Source organism: Scyliorhinus torazame, chromosome 11, assembly GCF_047496885.1.
Source record: "Scyliorhinus torazame isolate Kashiwa2021f chromosome 11, sScyTor2.1, whole genome shotgun sequence".
In the NCBI taxonomy this organism is placed as follows: domain Eukaryota; kingdom Metazoa; phylum Chordata; class Chondrichthyes; order Carcharhiniformes; family Scyliorhinidae; genus Scyliorhinus; species Scyliorhinus torazame.
Window position 1 is genome coordinate 188,528,911 of NC_092717.1, and position 17,992 is coordinate 188,546,902.

The 17,992-nt window shown below is 46.9% G+C and overlaps 1 protein-coding gene across 1 annotated transcript in view; it reads left to right on the plus strand.

The window, feature by feature from the left end:
* wnt9a (wingless-type MMTV integration site family, member 9A) overlaps positions 1-17,992 on the plus strand; it is a 110,759-nt gene that overhangs the window by 27,928 nt on the left and 64,839 nt on the right. The window contains exon 2 of the mRNA XM_072468185.1: positions 13,078-13,337. Within this exon, the coding sequence (XP_072324286.1) occupies positions 13,078-13,337 (260 nt within the window). The remainder of the gene's footprint in view (positions 1-13,077; positions 13,338-17,992) is intronic.

Sequence of the window (17,992 nt, forward strand, 5' to 3'; positions counted from 1 at the left end):
GAGCTGTCAAAAATGGTCTATTGCCTTCAACTAAGCCAATAATGTCATAAGGTAATGATGTCATCAAGACTTATTCTGAAGGGTAATGGGCTAGGTTAGAGTATCTCTGGGACTCTCTCTCTCGAGACTGGAAGGCAGTGTATGTTAGAATGCTGCCCTTTCACCTCCTTGATCTGTGTCCAAATCCAGCCTAGAGTGATGAGATGGAAAATCATTGTGGGTTAAAACCGTGTTCATTCCTCTCTTTGACCTGGGTTCAAATTTATATGATACTTATGGGATAACGAGATCGCTCGCACACAGTCTCTCTCTCTCTCCTCTCATTCACACATATAGATAATCAGTCTAAATTTGTAAGGAAGGCTGCAATAACTGGTGCAGGAAGTAAAGACACATGTTTGTGTTTAAGGTTGGGGACACACGAATGCTGGGGCTAAGGGGTATTCTTGAGGCTGAATGGGTAAAATTAAACTGATTTGATGTGTTTGTGATATCACTTTCCCTAGAGCTCATCATTTAACGTCTAGAGGAGAATGCTTGAAATGATGAATAAGGTTGCGCAGTGTTAAATTGAATAGATTTTTTTTAAATCAAGAGAATACCACAATTTGGAAATGCAGGTCTTGTCGAAGAATGTCAGTCCTTGAGGTCCAAATATTCCAAGAAGTGGTATGTCTCTATTAACTGAGTGTGTTGATTGTCTGAGAGATTGATGTCATTGTTACAGCAGTTGCATCTAAGGAAATTCGAGACGTTGTTGTGCTGATACAAAGTAGTACAGCATCTTGTGGAGGCGATGTGGGTCTTGGCTGTTGGGCCAGGGAGCCGGTGAGATCTCCACATCCTCTTCTTTTCAGAAAGGCCTGCTACATTTTGTGCCACTGGTGCAGGCCAGCAGTAGATCAAGGACCCTGAGGGTGTGAGTGATGCTTGCCAATCTGAGGCAGGCAACCCTTCCGTGCTCAGCAGCACTGTGGGGCAAGTGGTAGCTGTTGCCAGTACTTCACCTATCCACCATCTTGGGCGTGTGATGGTGGGAATGGGGCTCAGAGTAGGGGTCACAGATAAATAGTGGGGAAAGGGATAAGCAATTAAGGCAGGGGGATTAGCTTTCATGGGCCTAGCCCTTCCTGATGTCGGATCTGTCAATCAGGCCTTTGAATTGGGGACCACAACCCTTCTCCCCAGAAACCCACAAGCAAACAGATCAGAGTTTACATGCTGTACTCCCTTTGTGGCAAACTCTCCATCTGCTGCAAGGTTGATAACCCCGGGGGTAGGATGCAGCACTTTAATGAGTATTAATTGCCCATTTGAGGACCTCCATTGGTGCCAGGGCAGGAGGTCACCCATGGGCCTTCCCACCATGGATGTCATTGGGTTGGAGGCAGGAAGATGCCTTGATCCCTACCTGCAACCCGTCACCCGCAAACTCACCATGGGGCGAGGGTACGAGATTCGGCCCTGATAGTTTTGGGTGTAAATTCACCCAAAAGTGGGGTCTGATCCCATTTGGCTTTCATGTGTGCTGCCATTTGATTGGTGAAGCCTTTGGCTGCAAAGTTGCAGCATGGGATTTCAGGTTTGCACCCACTGCAGTGTAACTTTGAGCCCAGTGCAGTATTGGTCAAGGCTTGTCTCAGCTGACTGCCCATGCCTGAGAAGAAAAGTGAGTGGGTCGAATTTCTGTGGGGAAGAGGTCAGAGGGGATTCTCAGTTGTCTGTTTTGACCACAGTGGAGACCAGGGAGATGATGTGTAAACTGGCATTCATTCACAAACTTTGGCAGTTTTCTATTTATTCCGCTAAAGTTATGAGGGACAATCAAAAGAATTATCATGGAAATTCTAGGTTGATATTGCAGCTTGTCAATCTCAAAGGCAGGGCACTGGGATTGGTGCAGCCCCTTTAATTCATTTCTTGGTCTTCTTCTCCCCTTCCTCGGTGTCTACTTTTAGTGCTCTGTTCTGTAAACGTTTTGAGACATCTTTCAGCAAGTGGGGCCCTGCCATAGAAACCTAAGCTGTTGTTGTGGATTCCACTTGGCAACTGCTCACAGCAGCATGTTTCAAATCAGCGGCTCATCATGTTGGGAATCAGAGGCACAGAACAGCGTCCCGTCACCCTGTGATGCAGTAACCCTTGGAGTTATTCTCAAGCAAAAGATATTTGATTTAGAGTTTGGAATTTAAGCCTTTGGGTTAACCCCAGTCTTTTCCAAAATCAATAAGGGAGGGAATGGAAAGTGTGTCATTAAATTTGTCTCGGGCAAGAACTGGTGATGGGTTTGGTAAGACAATCATTGTCCCACTTTTGGAACTTGTGATTCGATCCAGCCCACAATAATGTGACAAAGATCTCTTACTTATGCAGGCCATAAAAGTGCTAAATCTGGCATTGGGCCACTGTATGTGTGGCCCTATGTAAATGGCAATCCCACCCAGGGAAATCGCTTAGAATAGTTAGAAAATGGGGAAATAAGATGCTACACTGCTATATTGTGGGGTGCTTTTCTGAAGTTGGGTATGGGGTATGCTATTGGGATTGCTATTGACAAATGCTTTATTTACATCTACCTGTGCCATACCTGACTTAAGAGAGCTTGATGACAACAACTAGCACTATCCTCCCTTACTGGAGCAAGCACAATTTTAGCGAGCACAACTTTACCTTTGCATGTCCTGCCTCACATATTGTTGATAGTATCTTATAAGCAATGAATGAGATTCTAATCTTGCCCCAATTGTTTCATTCAAATATTTTCCATGGCCCCTTGGATGCATTATTGAAAATATTGGCATAAACTAAGAAGGAGTGTTGGAAAGAGAAAAAAATGAATCTTGGGACATCCCGGATAGTTTTACAGCCAATGAAGTATTATTAAAGTGTAACCACTATTGTAATGTGTGAAACACAGCTGCCAATTTGCCAAAAGCAAGGTCCCACAAAGAGCAGTGAGATAATAACCAGATAATCTATGTTGATGATGTTGGCTGAGGGATAAATATTGGCCAAGACACAAGAGAAAACTCCACTGCTCTTCTTGACACCCAACAGCGAGACCTGGTGGGCCTTATGTGTCACCTTTCTGAAAGACAGCGGTTCCAGTAGTGCAGAACTCCTCCGAGTACGGTGATGGAGTGTCAGTTTGGATTATTCACTCAAGTCTCTGGATTGGGACTCACTCTTGGGGATTTTATTATTTTTTCCCCTTTAATGGGATGTGGGTGTTACTGGCAAGGCCAACATTTGTTGCTCATCTCCAATTGACCTTGGACTGAAGAGCATGCTCAGCCATTTCAGAAGCTGGTGGGAGTCGCAAGTGAGTCACATATCTGGGAAAGGTGACCTTCAGTCAGTATCGCAGTGAAGCAATCTGGGAAAAGTGACCTTCAGTCAGTATCGCACTGAAGCAATCTGGGAAAGGTGACCTTCAGTCAGTTTCGCAGTGAAGCAATCTGGGAAAGGTGACCTTCAGTCAGTTTCGCAGTGAAGCAATCTGGGAAAGGTGACCGTCAGTCAGTATCGCAGTGAAGCAATCTGGGAAAGGTGACCTTCAGTCAGTATCGCAGTGAAGCAATCTGGGAAAGGTGACCTTCAGTCAGTATCGCAGTGAAGCAATCTGGGAAAGGTGACCTTCAGTCAGTATCGCAGTGAAGCAATCTGGGAAAGGTGACCTTCAGTCAGTATCGCAGTGAAGCAATCTGGGAAAGGTGACCTTCAGTCAGTATCGCAGTGAAGCAATCTGGGAAAGGTGACCTTCAGTCAGTATCGCAGTGAAGCAATCTGGGAAAGGTGACCTTCAGTCAGTATCGCAGTGAAGCAATCTGGGAAAGGTGACCTTCAGTCAGTTTCGCAGTGAAGCAATCTGGGAAAGGTGACCTTCAGTCAGTATCGCAGTGAAGCAATCTGGGAAAGGTGTCCTGCAGTCGGTTCTAGTTGAAAAAAATCAACTGAAGCACAAGGATAAGTAAAAGTCAGAGCCAGCATAATAAAGCAAAATGATAAGTAATTATAATAAGTAATATAAGAATCAGTAAAATTAGACAAGACTCAGTTGAAGTAGTAAGTGGAGTATCTTTTAAGACTCAGTAATTTGGAAAAATTTGCAAGTTAGACGAAATATGTTTAGATCTGGCCAAAGATGTCAGCCTAGTGTAACGTGTGACCTGTCATATAGGAAGTCATGGATCATACCGGCATCCTAGATGACCACATACACAGGAAGTGCTCCCAACTGCAGAAACTGGGGGCGGGATTCTCCACCAGCGGGATGCTCCGTTTTGCCGGCGCCCGGGGGTTTCCCGACGGCATGGGGTTGCCTCACAATGGGACACCCCATTGACCGGCCGACGCAACGGAGAATCCCGCCGGCGGGCCGGGGCAGAAATGTAGCGTGGTGGGGCGGAGAATCCAGCCCTGGAGATCTGGATTTTGGAGCTTGAACAGCGGCTGGAGACACTGTGGCGAGTCCGTGAGGCTGAGAGTTAAATAGATAGCACGCTGAGAGAGGTGTTCACACTGCAGTTCAAGGAACCACCAGTCAGAGGAACAGGTGGGTAGTGCAAGAGACCCCTGGGGTCCCGCTCTCAAATTGGTATTCCATTTTGGAAGCTGAGGGTGCTGGTTCCTCATGGGAATACAGTCTGAGCCAAGGTTCTGAATCCACAAATGGCCTGACTGTACAGGATGGAAGGACGGAAGAACAATAGTGATAGGGGATTCATTAGTTAGGGGAGCAGACAGGCGATTCTGTAGCTGCAGACGTGACTCCAGGATGGTCCCTGGGGCCAGGGACAAGGATGTCACTGAACAATTGCAGATCATCCTAAAGGGGGAGGGTGATAAGTCAGAGGTCGTGGTACATGTTGCTGCCAACGATCTAGGTAGAATGAAGGATGAGGTCGTGCATAAAGAATTCATGGAGTTAGGCAGCAGATTAAGAAGCAGGACCTCCAAGTATAATCTCTGAATTACGCCCGGTACCATGTGCTAGTGAGTACAGAAATAAGAGAATAGGGCAGATGAATGAGTGGCTTAAGAGTTGGTGCAGAAGGGACGATTATGGATTCCTGGGTCACTGGGATCATTACTGGGGAAGGCGGGACATGTGCAAGCGGGATGGTCTGCTCCTGAACCAGGATGGGACCAATATCCTTGTGGTTGGGTTTGGGTTTGCTAGTGCTGTTGGGAGGAGTTTTTGGCAGGGGGAGTGGACAGAGCCTTTGTACAACAGGGACACAACATACAACAGCAAAGGAACCAAGACAGAGGAAGTTCAGCCATGTTGAGTTCCAAGGGAGTAAGTTAAGGCTGGATGGCCTCTACATTAATGCCAGGATTATTACAAGTAAGCCTGATGAGTTAAGGGGGCGGATTGACAAGTGGAATTGTGATATTGTTACCATGACCGAGACGTGGTTGAGGGAGAGGCAGGACTGACAACTCAATATTCCAGGGTATAGGATCTTCAGGCAAGAGAGGGGAGGGTGTAAAAGAGGAGATGTGATTAATTAAGGAGTCAGCCACTGAAGTAAGGCAGGACTTGGAAGGGACCTCAAATGATGCTTTGTGGATAGAGCTTGTGAATAAAAAGGGGGCAGTCACATTGATGGGAGTGTATTATAGCCCCCCCAAACAGTCAGCTGGCAATAGAGGAGCAGATATGTAGACAATTCACCTGACGTGTGTAAAGTTAATAATAAGGTAATTATATTAGGGGATTTCAACTTCCCCGACATTAATTGTGATAATCATAGTGTAAGGGTTTCACAATGTGGTCAGGAGAGCTTTTTATTATGTCAATATGTAGAAGGGCCAATCTGGGATGGTGCAGTACTGGATGTAATTCTGAGGAATGAAGCCAGTCAGGAGTTTGAGGTGGCAGTGGGGGACATTTTAGTTCTAGCAACCACAGCACAGGACAATTTATGTTTGTTGTGAAAAAGGAAAAAGATGGGGCGGGATTCTCTGTCCCACGGCACCCATTTTCTGGTGCCCCCCTCCTCCCGCCGGGAACGGGATCCTCTGTCCCGGCAGCCGGCCAATGGGGTTTCCCGTTGTGGGCGCCCCCACGCCACTGGGAAATCTGCAGGTGTATATGCGCTGCTGGCGAAACGGACGATCACTCCGAAGGAAAATCCAGCCCATGGTCTCCAAAAAACGGTTTTGGATTGGGGTAAGGCAGATCTTATTAAGATAAGGCAGGATCTAGCCAAAGTAGACTGGGAAGAACTTCTTATGGGGAAAATCCACAGCAGAGTGGGGGAGGGGGAGCCCAATATGTTTCCTTTAGGGAAACATAGGAGCAACAAGCCCAGAGAACTCTGGGTACCTAGGAATATTGAGGACTAGGTAAGAAAGAAAAGAGAGACTTTTAATAGGTGCAAAGGGAGCAAAGCAGCAGAGGCCTTGGTGGAGTATAGAAAGTGAGGGGGAATGTAAAGCACTTAGGAGAGCATAGTGGGGGGCATGAAAAAGCACTGGCAAGTAGCATTAGAGAGAATCCCAAGATATTCTTTGCGTATATTATGGGCAAGAGGATAACCAGGGAAAGAATAGAATCCAAGGGGGCAATCTGTGCCTGGAGCCGGAGGATATTGGGAGGGTGTTAAACAAATACTTCACATTTGTATTCACTCTGGAGAAGGAGTATGTAGGTATAGAATTGGGGGAGGGACAGAGGTGCTTGAACAGCTTGATATAGGTAGTGAGGAGTTGTTGGAACTTTTGGCAGGTTTCAAAAATTGACCAATCCCCAGGTCCAGATGAGTTATATCCCAGGCTGCTTTGGGAGGCAACGGAGGAAATTACAGGGGTTCTGACCCAAATTTTTAATTCCTCTCTGGCCCCAGGGGAGGTGCCAGAGGATTGGAGGACAGCTAAAGTAGTTCCACTTTTCAAAAAGGGTGGCAGAGGTAAACCGGGGAATTACAGAGCAGTGAGTCTCACATCAGTGGTAGGGAAACTATTGGAGAAAGTTAATCTCCACTGGGAGAGGCAAGGTTTGATCAGGGATAGTCAACATGGCTTTGTCGGAGGGAGGTCATGCCTAATGAATTTGATTTAATTTTTCGAGAAGGTATAGATGAGGATCGTGCAGTTGATGTCGTTTATATGGATATCAGCAAACCCTTTGACAAGGTCGAACATGGGAGACTTATAAAGAAGGTAAAAGCCGATGGGATCCAGGGCAACTGGGCAAGTTGGATCCAAAAGCTTAGTTGAGGGGACAGGCAGTGCTTGTAGAAGGCTGTTTGTGTGACTGGAGGCCGGTGCTGAGTGGCGTACCACAAGGATCAATAATAGGTCCCTTATAATTTGTGATATATGTAAACGATACAAATAAGAATGTGGGGGGGATGATGAATAAGTTTGTGGATGACATGAAGATTTGCAGGGTGGTTAATAGTGATGAACGTCTTGGGTTGCAGGAAGATATAGATGGGTCCTGTTTTGGGCACATTTAGTGGGGTGTTTCTCCGAAAACGGCACTGCTATTAAAGAGGACTGTTTGTTTTGGGCCTCGCCGATAAGAATGCCGGGGATTGGAATGCCATTTTTAAATGCCGCCCTGATCTTTTGGAACCTTACCACACCCCAATTTACTGATTATGTGGTCCTCTACCCCCTCCACCCCCCTCACCCCACCTCATAAGGTCAGGGTACCCCCGGGTCCAATCCCTGGCACGGGAAACCTGCCGCCCAGGCACCTTGGCACTGCTCGCCTGGCAACCTGGCAGTACCCCTGTCAACCTGGCAGTGTCAACTGGGCACCCAGGATGGCGCTGCCATGGTGGCAGTTCCAAGGTGCCAGGCTGGCAGCACCAAAGTGCTTGGATAGCATCGAGCTGTCAAGGTACCACCTACCCAGTGCCTGACCACCCATGGCCTTTGATCGCATGGGAGACCATGGTCCACGTCTGTGGAAACCAATTCTAAAAGGTGCCTCGGCGAGGTCTTCCAGGCCCGGCATTTGATCCTGAGCCTTGGGAGAATCAAGCGTAGACATATTTAGGTGAAGCTAACTGCTCACTTAAATATGCAAATCTGGATCCCGCCCAGTGAGGGCGACATCCAGATCGAGATCTCGCAAGGATTCCCCAGCATCGTAAATTGCGCGAGAGGCCTCTCGTGAGATTTGCTAGCCTAGTCACAATATCGAGTCAGGGGCGACAAGGGGCGACTGTTTGCAAAGTGCTTCTTCTCAGCCACATGGTGTACACTGAGTAAAGCAGCAGTGCCTCCATACTCCTGTCAGCCTGTTTCCATTGTGTTTATTGGGTGCTTTAGTCTAGGTTTTCTATTCTCATAAAAGGCGTTGGTTACACCCTATAGTTTTCAGCCATGGGCTATTATTCATGAAGGTGTTTGACAATCTATGTCAATTTGTCTCTGAAGCAAGTCAAAGCCAAGACCATTCATGTCCTCATCTGGCATCCGTTGATGTATGTTTCTAGCTATGGTCATCAGCAGCAAATATTCTGGACAAGTCTTCCCAGCCCTCTATCCCCAAAGACCAAGAGGAAAATTGGGGCACAGGCTCCAGCTGAGACCAGCAAATGAAATAGAGTCTGGTTCTTTTCTGCTCTGTCTCCAGATGGAGAATGCTTTGAACCTTTGGATCGACAATGATTTGAGGCAGGGCCACTTTTTGTTTTCTTTGCCTTTTTTTTCAAATCATCTAACCGAAATTTAAATGGCCGTTATAATAACTTCACCATGCACCGTTAATATCTATCGGGATTCTCCCAATCGACTGATGCAACTTAACTGGAAATCCAGGGAAACCTTGGAGAAAACGTGCTAAAAGAGCAGTTCGGAAGCTCTGAATTCTGTGGAGAGTAACTCACCACCTGCCTACCAAAGCCTGTCCACCATCTGCAAGAAATAAGTCAAGATTGTTTTTTTTCATTCATGGGATGTGGGCATCATTGACTGGGCCAACATTTATTGCCCATCCCTAATTGCCCTTGTGATGGTGGTGGTGAGCTGCCTTCTTGAAACACTGCAGTCCATGTGATGTAGGTACCCCCACAAGCTGTGAGGGAGAATGTTCCAGGATTTTGAATAAAAAATAGTGAAGGAGCGGTGATATATTTCCGAGTCAAGATGGTGAGTGACTTGGAGGGGAACTTTCAGGTAGTGGTGTTTCCATGTATCTGCTGCCCTCGTCCTTCTAGGTGGTAGAGGTCACGGGTTGGGAAGGTGTTGTTGAAAAGCCTTGGTGAGTTGCATCTTGTTGTTGGTACTCATGGTTGTCGCGGCGCATCGGTGGTGGAGGGAGTGAAAGTTGAAGTTGATGGGAAAGCCAATAATGTGGGCTGTTTTGGCCTGGGTGTTGTTGGAGCTGCACTCATCCAGGCAAGTGAAGAGTATCCCATCGCAATCCTGACTTGTTCCTTGTAGATGGTTGATAGGCTTTGGGGAGTCAGGAGGTGAGTCATTCACCAGAGGATTCCTAGTCTCAGACCTGCTCTTGTAGCCATGGTTTCTATGTGGCTGGTGGAGTTTCTAGTCAATGGTATCCCCCAGACGTTGATAGTGGGGGTTCACTGTTGGCAATGCCATTGAATGTCAAGTTGTAATGGTTAGATTCATTCTTGTTGGAGATGGTCATTACCTCGCACTTGTGTGACCCAAATGTTACTTGCTGCTTATCAGTCCAAGCCTGAATATTGTCCAGGTCTTGCTGCATATGGACACTGATTGCTTCAGTAGCCGAAGAGTCGCAAATGGTGATGAACATCCTAACTTCTGACCTTATGATGGAGGGTAGGTCATTGGTGAAACAACTAAAGGTGATTCAGCCTAAGATACTACACTGAGCAACTCCAACAGCAATGGCCTGGGATTAAGATGATTGACCTTCAAAACCACAACCATCTTCCTTTGTACTCTGCATGACTCAAACGAGTGGAGAGTTTTCCCTCTGATTCCCTCGATTTTAGCTTTCAGTTTTGCTCGGGCTCCTTAATGCCACACTCTTTCAAATACTGCCTTGATGTCAAGGGCAGTCACTTTCAACGCACCTCTGGAGTTCAGCTTGTCTGTTCATGTGTGGATTAAGGCAGTAAAGAGGTCAGAAGCTGAGTGGCTCTGGCAGAACCCAAACTGCGATTCCATGACCAGGTTATTGCTGAGTAAGTGCCACTTGATAGCGCTGTTGACAATACTTTCCATCATTTTCCTGATGGTTGAGAGTAGACTGCTAGAGTGTTAATTGGCCAGGTTGGATTTATCCTGCCTTTTGTGGACAGGACATAACCTGGACAATTTCCATTTTCCTGGGTAGATGCCAGTGCTGTAGCTGTACTGGAACTAAGTCTACCTGAATATTGTCCGGTCCCATAGCCTATCCAGTGCCTTCAACTGTGATACCACAAGTCAACTGAATTGACCAAAAACTGCATCTGTTCTGCTAGGGACCTCAGGAGGAGAACGAGATTGATCATCCACTTGGCAATTCAAGCTTCAGATGGCTGCAATTTCTTCTGTTTTATCGTTTGCACTGATGTGTTGGGCTCCGCCATCATTGAGACTTGGGATAATTGTGGAGCCTCTTCCTCCAGTTAGTTGTTTAATTGTCCACCACCATTCATGACTGGGATGGAATACACCCCACTTTGCTTGGATGAGTACAGCCCCAACAACACCCAATAAGCTTGACACCGTCCAGGACAAAGCAGCTCGCTTGATTGGCCCCCTCTCCACCACCTTAAAACATCACGCCCTTGACCATCAACGCACAGTGGTATCAGTGTGTACCATCTACAAGGTGCACTGCTGCAACTCAAAGGCTCCTTCAACATCACCTTCCAAACCTGCAACCTCTATCATCTCAAAGACCAAGGCCAGCAGGTGCATGGGTGCGTCATACATCATCCTGACTTGCAAATATATCGCCAGTCCTTCTCTGTCTCTTGGTCTAAATCCTGGAACCCCCTCCCTAACAGCATTGTGGCTGCACTTACACTGCATGAACTGCAGCGGTTTAAGCAGGTGATTCACCACCACCTTCTCGGGGTTGGGGGGGGGGGGTGTTATTGCTGGGTGACAAATGCTGGGCTAGCCAATGACACCCACATTCCCTGAAATACTTTTTTTTAAAGTTAGATACAGTGATCTGTTTTCCATGTGATGTGCTATGGCCCATATTAATTAAAGCCCCTCAAGCATTCTTACCGACAAGCAGTACTCTTTGAAGTCCGATTATATTAACATATAGGCAAAATTGGCATCCATTTTGGAACAGCAGAATCCCACTAACCATCATCAAGGAAGTTGTATTGCAGGATAACTTAAATTATTTCTCGATGTGCTGTCCACAAAACTCTGTCTTGATTTCATAATTCTGCTCAGATCGGGTTCATTTCTCACTCATAGTAAGTTGATGTCACTGCCAGCTGTTTGGTACCAAGTTCGCAAGCATTGGCTTGAGGCTACTCCTTCTGCAGCTGAAGCTTTTGGCAAATGTTGAGGAACTGCAGAAAGTTGATCGATGATGATGCAGTGAGAAAGAGTTTAACATTTCCATGGTACCTCATTAGTTGTGAACTGCTTTGGGATAGAGTGCATTTGAGGTGCAGACGCCATTGTTACACCGGTGAAAGCAGCAGCCATTTTACATGTGACAAAACCCTGAAAGGTGTAATGAGATGAATGACCCTTTCTATACAGTGTTATCGATTGAGATATGTTGATTAAGTAACTCCCCATTTTCTTTTTAGATTTTGTGGCAACCTAAATTAGCAGGTACCCACGCAAACCGAGAGATAGAGCTGCACTTCAATATCTTACACAAAGAATTTCATAATTTAATCTTGGGATGTGGCCATCACAGACACCTTCTCAAGGACAATAAATATTAATCTTGCCAGTGAGCCACTACCTTGAACCGCTGCAGTCCATATGGAATAGCTATTTCTAACAATGCAGCTTTGTACCAGAGCATCAGCACGGGCCTTTTTTAAAAATGTACCTGTCGGTTGTAGGCATCACTGTCTAGGCTAGCATTTATTGCCCAACCCCAATTCTCTTTGAAGGTGGTGGTGAGTTACATTCTTGAAATGCTGCAGTCCATGTGGTAAAGTACACCCATAGAGCTGTTAGGGAGGGAATTCCAGGATCTTGATGCAGTGACAGTGAAGGAAAGGCAATATATTTCCAAGTCCAGATGGTGAGTGACATGGAGGGAAACATCCAGTGGTGGTGGTCTCTGGTATCTGCTTATCCTTCTAAATGGTAGTGGTCATGGATTTGGAAGGTGCTGCCTAAGGAACCTTGGTGATTCCTGCAGTGCATCCTGTAGATGGTACACACTGCTGTCACTGCTTGTCGGTGGTAGAGGGTGTGAATGTTTTTGGACATTCCTTAATGGCATTAAGGAGCCCTAGCAAAACTGCAGTTAATGGGAATCAGGGAGAAACTGGCTGCTGGTTGGCGTCATACCTGGTACAAAGGAAGATGGCTGTAAATGAGTTGAACATCAATCGTCTCAGCTCCAGGACATCACTGCAGTAGTTCCTCAGGATAGTATCCTAGACCCAACCACCTTCAACTGTTTCATCAAGACCTTCCTTCCAGCATAAGGACAGAAGTGGGGATATCCGCAGATGATTCGTGACTCCTCAGATACTGAAGTTGTTCATGTCCAAATTTGGCAAGACCTGGACAACATCCCGGTTTGGGCCGATGAATGGCAAGTAACATTCACGCCACACAAGTGCCAGGCAATGACGATCTCCAAAAAGAGAGGGTCTCACCATCGTCCCTTGACATTCAATGGCATTTCTGAAATGCTGAATTCATCAACATCCAGGGGGTTACCACTGATAAGAAACTGAACTGGACGATGCATATATATATATATTGTGGCTACCAGAGCAGGTCAAAGGCTAGGATTCCTGCGGTGAGAAGCTGACCTCCTGACCCCCCAAAAGCCAAGTGGGCAATGGTGGAGGAGGGAGTGGATTAAGGAGCTAGTGGAATATGCACAAATGTTTTTCTCCAAGGAAAACCTGCCTTTTCTTCGCAGTTTCAACCCTCATTTTTATTTTCTCTCTCCTTCCCTCACAGTTTAACTGGTAATGAACCACTTACCATCTTGCCTCTGACACAAGAAACAGAACAGACTCACGGGAAAGCCCACTTCAAGGTCTGCGACCGTCTGAAGCTGGAACGGAAACAGCGGCGGATGTGCCGACGGGACCCCGGAGTGGCAGAGACCCTAATGGAAGCGATAAGTATGAGTGCCCTCGAGTGTCAGTACCAGTTCAGATTTGAGAGGTGGAACTGCACCCTGGAGGGTCGTTACAGGACAAGCCTTTTGAGGAGAGGTCAGTTATGGCTCCTTCTGCACTGGAAGGTTTTCTATGTCCTTTATGTCTTATACTGTTTGTATGTTGTGTATATTTTTGAGAGGCAATATAGGTGAAGGGATGCTGTCACATCAATTTTCGTTCAAATGACAACCTACTCTCCAATAAGCAGTTAATTTTCTGTTTCGGAGAGCTAAAATTATTTTGGAATAGGGACATATTTGGGTCTCAGAAATTTGTTTCCCCACCCAAAACCGCCTCAAACCCACCCATTTTCCACTTTAACTGAGGTTGGAAAGTATATGGGAAACAAACTCACTCCAAAGAGGCATTTGGGATTTTAAGTATGGCCACGAGGCTGCGAGTCTCATCGCCATTTACATTTGCACCGTGTGTTTGGCCTTCCAGATTTTCTTGACACCCAAGAATCACAGCATCTTCCAGGTGAAGACTTGGTGAAGTCATGGTTAAGTGTCTTCACACCAATCTCCTGGATCCGGGTGGCTGCCTGAGGATGTTTCCTAATTGGGCACCACCAATCTTCACCCCCAGGGCTCTAGATCCTACCATGAGCACTCTGACCTTCACTCCTCCACACAATAAGTCATGATTTTCTTTCTCTCCCACCCAAGGCCTCCAGTTTTCCCATTATTTCCTTCTGAACTCTGACTCTTTCCACCCCTCACAGAAAGAGGCCATTCAGCCCATCTTGTCTATGCCGACTCTCTGAAGGAGCAATTCCTCTCGTGCTACCTTCCTGCCTTCTCCCCCATAGCGCTGCTCAATCTTTTTCAGATAATAATCCAATTCCCTCTTTAATTGACTTGACTCCACAACACTCAGGCAGTGAATTCCAGACCTTAACTTGCTGTGTGAACAAAAATGTCCTTCCTCTTATTGACATTGCTTCTTTTGCCAATTGCCTTGCCCTCTGCTTCTCAATTCTTCCACAAACAGGAACAGTTCCTCCCTATTTACTCTTATATAGCAGGGGTCCCAACAATGACCTCTGGGGAACTCCACAAAAAACTTGCCTCCAATCTGAAAATCATCTTATTACCCGCTCGACTGTTTCCTGTTATATCTGTGTTGTTGCTGTCCGTTTTATTCCATGAGCTCTAAACTTGCTCAAGTTTGTTTTGTGGTACTTTATTGAATGTCTTCTGGTAGTCATGTAGGTTGCATTAACAGCATTATATTAATCCTCTGTTATCTCATCAAAATCTCAAGTTAGTTAAACAAAATTTGCCCTTATCAAATATGTGCTGGTTTTCTTGAATTAGCCATCACATCTGGGGCGGGATTCTCCGACCCCCCGCCGGGTCGGAGAATCGCCGGGGGCAGTTGTGAATCCCGCCCCCGCCGGTTGCCGAAGTCTCCGGCACCGGATATTTGGCGGGGGCGGGAATCGCGCCGTGCCGGTTGGTGGGGCCCCCCGCTCGATTCTCCGGCCTGGATGGGCCAAAGCCCCGCCGCTAAAATGCCTGTCCCGCCGGCGTAAATGAAACCACCTACCTTACCGGACAAGGCGGCGCGGCCGGGCTCCGGGGTCCTGGGGGGGGGGGCGCGGGGCGATCTGGCCCCGGGGGATGCCCCCACGGTGGCCTGGCCTGCGATCGGGGCCCACCGATCCGCGGGCGGGCCTGTGTCGTGGGGGCACTCTTTCCCTTCCGCCTCCGCCACGGTCTCCACCATGGCGGAGGCAGAAGAGACTCCCTCCACTGCGCATGCGCGAGAATGCCGTCAGCGGCCGCTAACGCTCCCGCGCATGCGCCGCCCGTGGATGTCATTTCCGCGCCAGCTGGCGGGGCACCAAATGCCTTTTCCGCCAGCTGGCGGGGCGGAAATTCGTCCGGCGCCGACCTAGCCCCTCAAGGTTGGGGGTCGGCCCCCAAAGATGCGGAGCATTCCGCACCTTTGGGGCGGCGCGATGCCCGTCTGATTTGCGCCGTTTTGGATGCCAGTCGGCGGATATCGCGCCGTTTCCGGAGAATTTTGCCCCTTTTGCCTTTTTGACTTTAAGTACAAGCAGCATATCCAGTAAATCCTTCTTATCAATTACCTCTTCATTCGCCATGATCTGTGCATCATCATCTTCCTTGGTAAAGATAGTTGCAAAGTATTTATTAAATACCTCAGCCATGTCCCATGCCACCAAATGGATAGTGGTATTGTCGCTGGACTAGTAATAGCGACCCAGGGTAATAATGCTCTGGAGACCAGGGTTCAAATCCCACCATGGCAGATGATAAAATTTGAATTCAACAGAAAAATCTGGAATTAAAGTCTAATGATGACCATGGATCCATTGTCAATTGTCATTAAAAACCCATCTGGTTCATTAATGTCCTTTAGGGAAGGAAATCTGTCGTCCTAACCTGGTCTGGCCTACATGTGACTCTAGATCCATAGCAATGTGGTTGACTCTTAAATGCCCTCAGGGATAAGCAGTAAATGCTGGCCCAGCCAGCAAAGCCCACATCCCATGAACAACCAAAACAAATGTAGATCATCTCTTCGTACCTAATTGGCCCTGCCTCTCCTCTGCATACCATTGTTTTACTATTTATATCCTTGCAGAAAACGTTTGGATGCCCCTTTTATGTTGGCCCCCAATCTCTCTTCGTACTCTTTGCCTCTCAGATTTGCCGATTAACTTCCCCATTGATTTTTCTACATTCACCTGATTCTCCGGTGGGGTTTTCAGCCCAGCCAGTGGTGGGCATTGTTGCGGGCTGATGGGGAAATTCTTTGAAATTTTCACCTTTTTCCATCCTGCCTGCGGGAATGCCCACCGCTGGTGGGGCCAGAATATCCCAGCCATAGTTGTATTGTCAACCTGACATCTGTCATAAGTGCACTTCTTTTTTTCTTCTTTATCTTAATTTTTATCTCGCCTTGTCATCTGGATTTGTTTGGCCTTACCTTTCCCCTCTGTGGAAATAACCATGACTGTACTTGAACTATCTCCTCTTCAAACACAGCTCGTGATTCAGTTACAGTTTTGCATGCTAATCTTCCATTCCAGTTTATCTGGGTCAGATCCATTCTTACCCCATTGAAGTTGGATTTGCCCCAGTTAATTATTCTTACATTGACTTGTTCTTTTTCCCTTTCCATAACTAACCAAAACAAAACGAGCCAATGATCACTGTCCCCTAAATGTTCCCCTACTGACACTGGCCCACCTCACTCCAAAATCCAGGGGCTATAATTTGTGCCCCACTTGAGTATATTTTGGGCAGGGGAGTACATAAAATTGGCAAGTATTCAGCCCACCACCTTCCTGCCCACCCCTGAGCTCACCCTCATAATACAGGTGCCAAACTCAACAGCACATACAATATTTTAAAATAACTAATTGAGTTAAGAATAATATGCTGCCAATGCCATCAAATGTTTGGACTGGACAGTCGGGCGGCAGCAGGCTGCCTGATTTAGTTTTAACAAAGTTCTTAAAGGAAAGGAAGGGGGTGTTTGATCTATTGGATGCTGCCCTTTGCTGGCTCCATCACCCTCCAAAGATCAAAGTACTCTCCCACTTCCATCCTACCCACCCGGAGCCTAAAGATTACTGGCCCCCTACACTCTCCCTGGACTTGCCTACTCTGGGGATCCATGGGCCTTCTTCCTTCTCCTGCAGTCCCAGCACTGGCCACTGGAGTGCTCTTGGCACTGCTGGGAGTGATGGAACTACAGGCCAGTCTGACTGATTGGCAATTCCTCCTGGTTGAGGCGGATGTCCCACTTGGCCCTCATTTAGCCTGCCTGCGGTGTTTTATGGCTGCGAGGCAGGCAGCATGAAGCATGCCAGCTCTACACCAACTTTGCTTCTTTGGGATTAGCCCACCTCGTGTATCTCTGTATTATTCAGCCCCAGGTCTAGTAATGCCTCCTTTCTGATTCGTGGAAACGTACTGCTGCAGAACAATTTTCCTGAACACACTCTAGGAATTCTTGCCCACCTCTGCCCTGTTAATTATCTGTATTTAGTCTGGAATAGTGGTAGTATAAGTCCCCCATTATACCTACTTTATAATTCCTGAGCGTCTCTGTAATTTCCTTGCAAATTGTTCTTTTGTATCTTTCCAACTAGTTGGTGACCAATACATCAAGCAATGTAACTGCCCTTTTATTTTAAGCCCTTAGCTCTATATAAATAGATTATTTCCTGACTCCACTGGGACATGCTCTCTCCAGCACTTCAATGTTCTTGATCTATACCACCTCCCCTCCCCCTTTCCTATCTTTCCTGAACACCTTGTATCCAGGAATATTTAACACAGTCATGACCTTTGAGCCAGGTGTCTCTTGTTGCCATAACATCCATATTTCCAGATGTCTCTCTGTATTTACAACCTTCCTATCTTATTTACCACAATCTACTCATTCATACATGGGCTCTAATCCTAAATTAGACTCTCTTTTTCTTCCTACCTTGCTCTGAACTTTTCTAATAACTTGCTATTTCCAACTCTTGTGCTACCTCCCTGCCCCCTCCAGTATTCTGTGCACCTTGATATTTTTCTCTGATATTACCTCCTAGTTCCCACGTACCTGCCAAGTTAGTTTAAACACTTCCCAAATTGCCTCACAAGGATATTGATGCCAGCTCTGTTTAGGTGTCACCTATCCAGCCTGCAGTGGTCCCATTGCCCCAGAGCTAGTCCTAT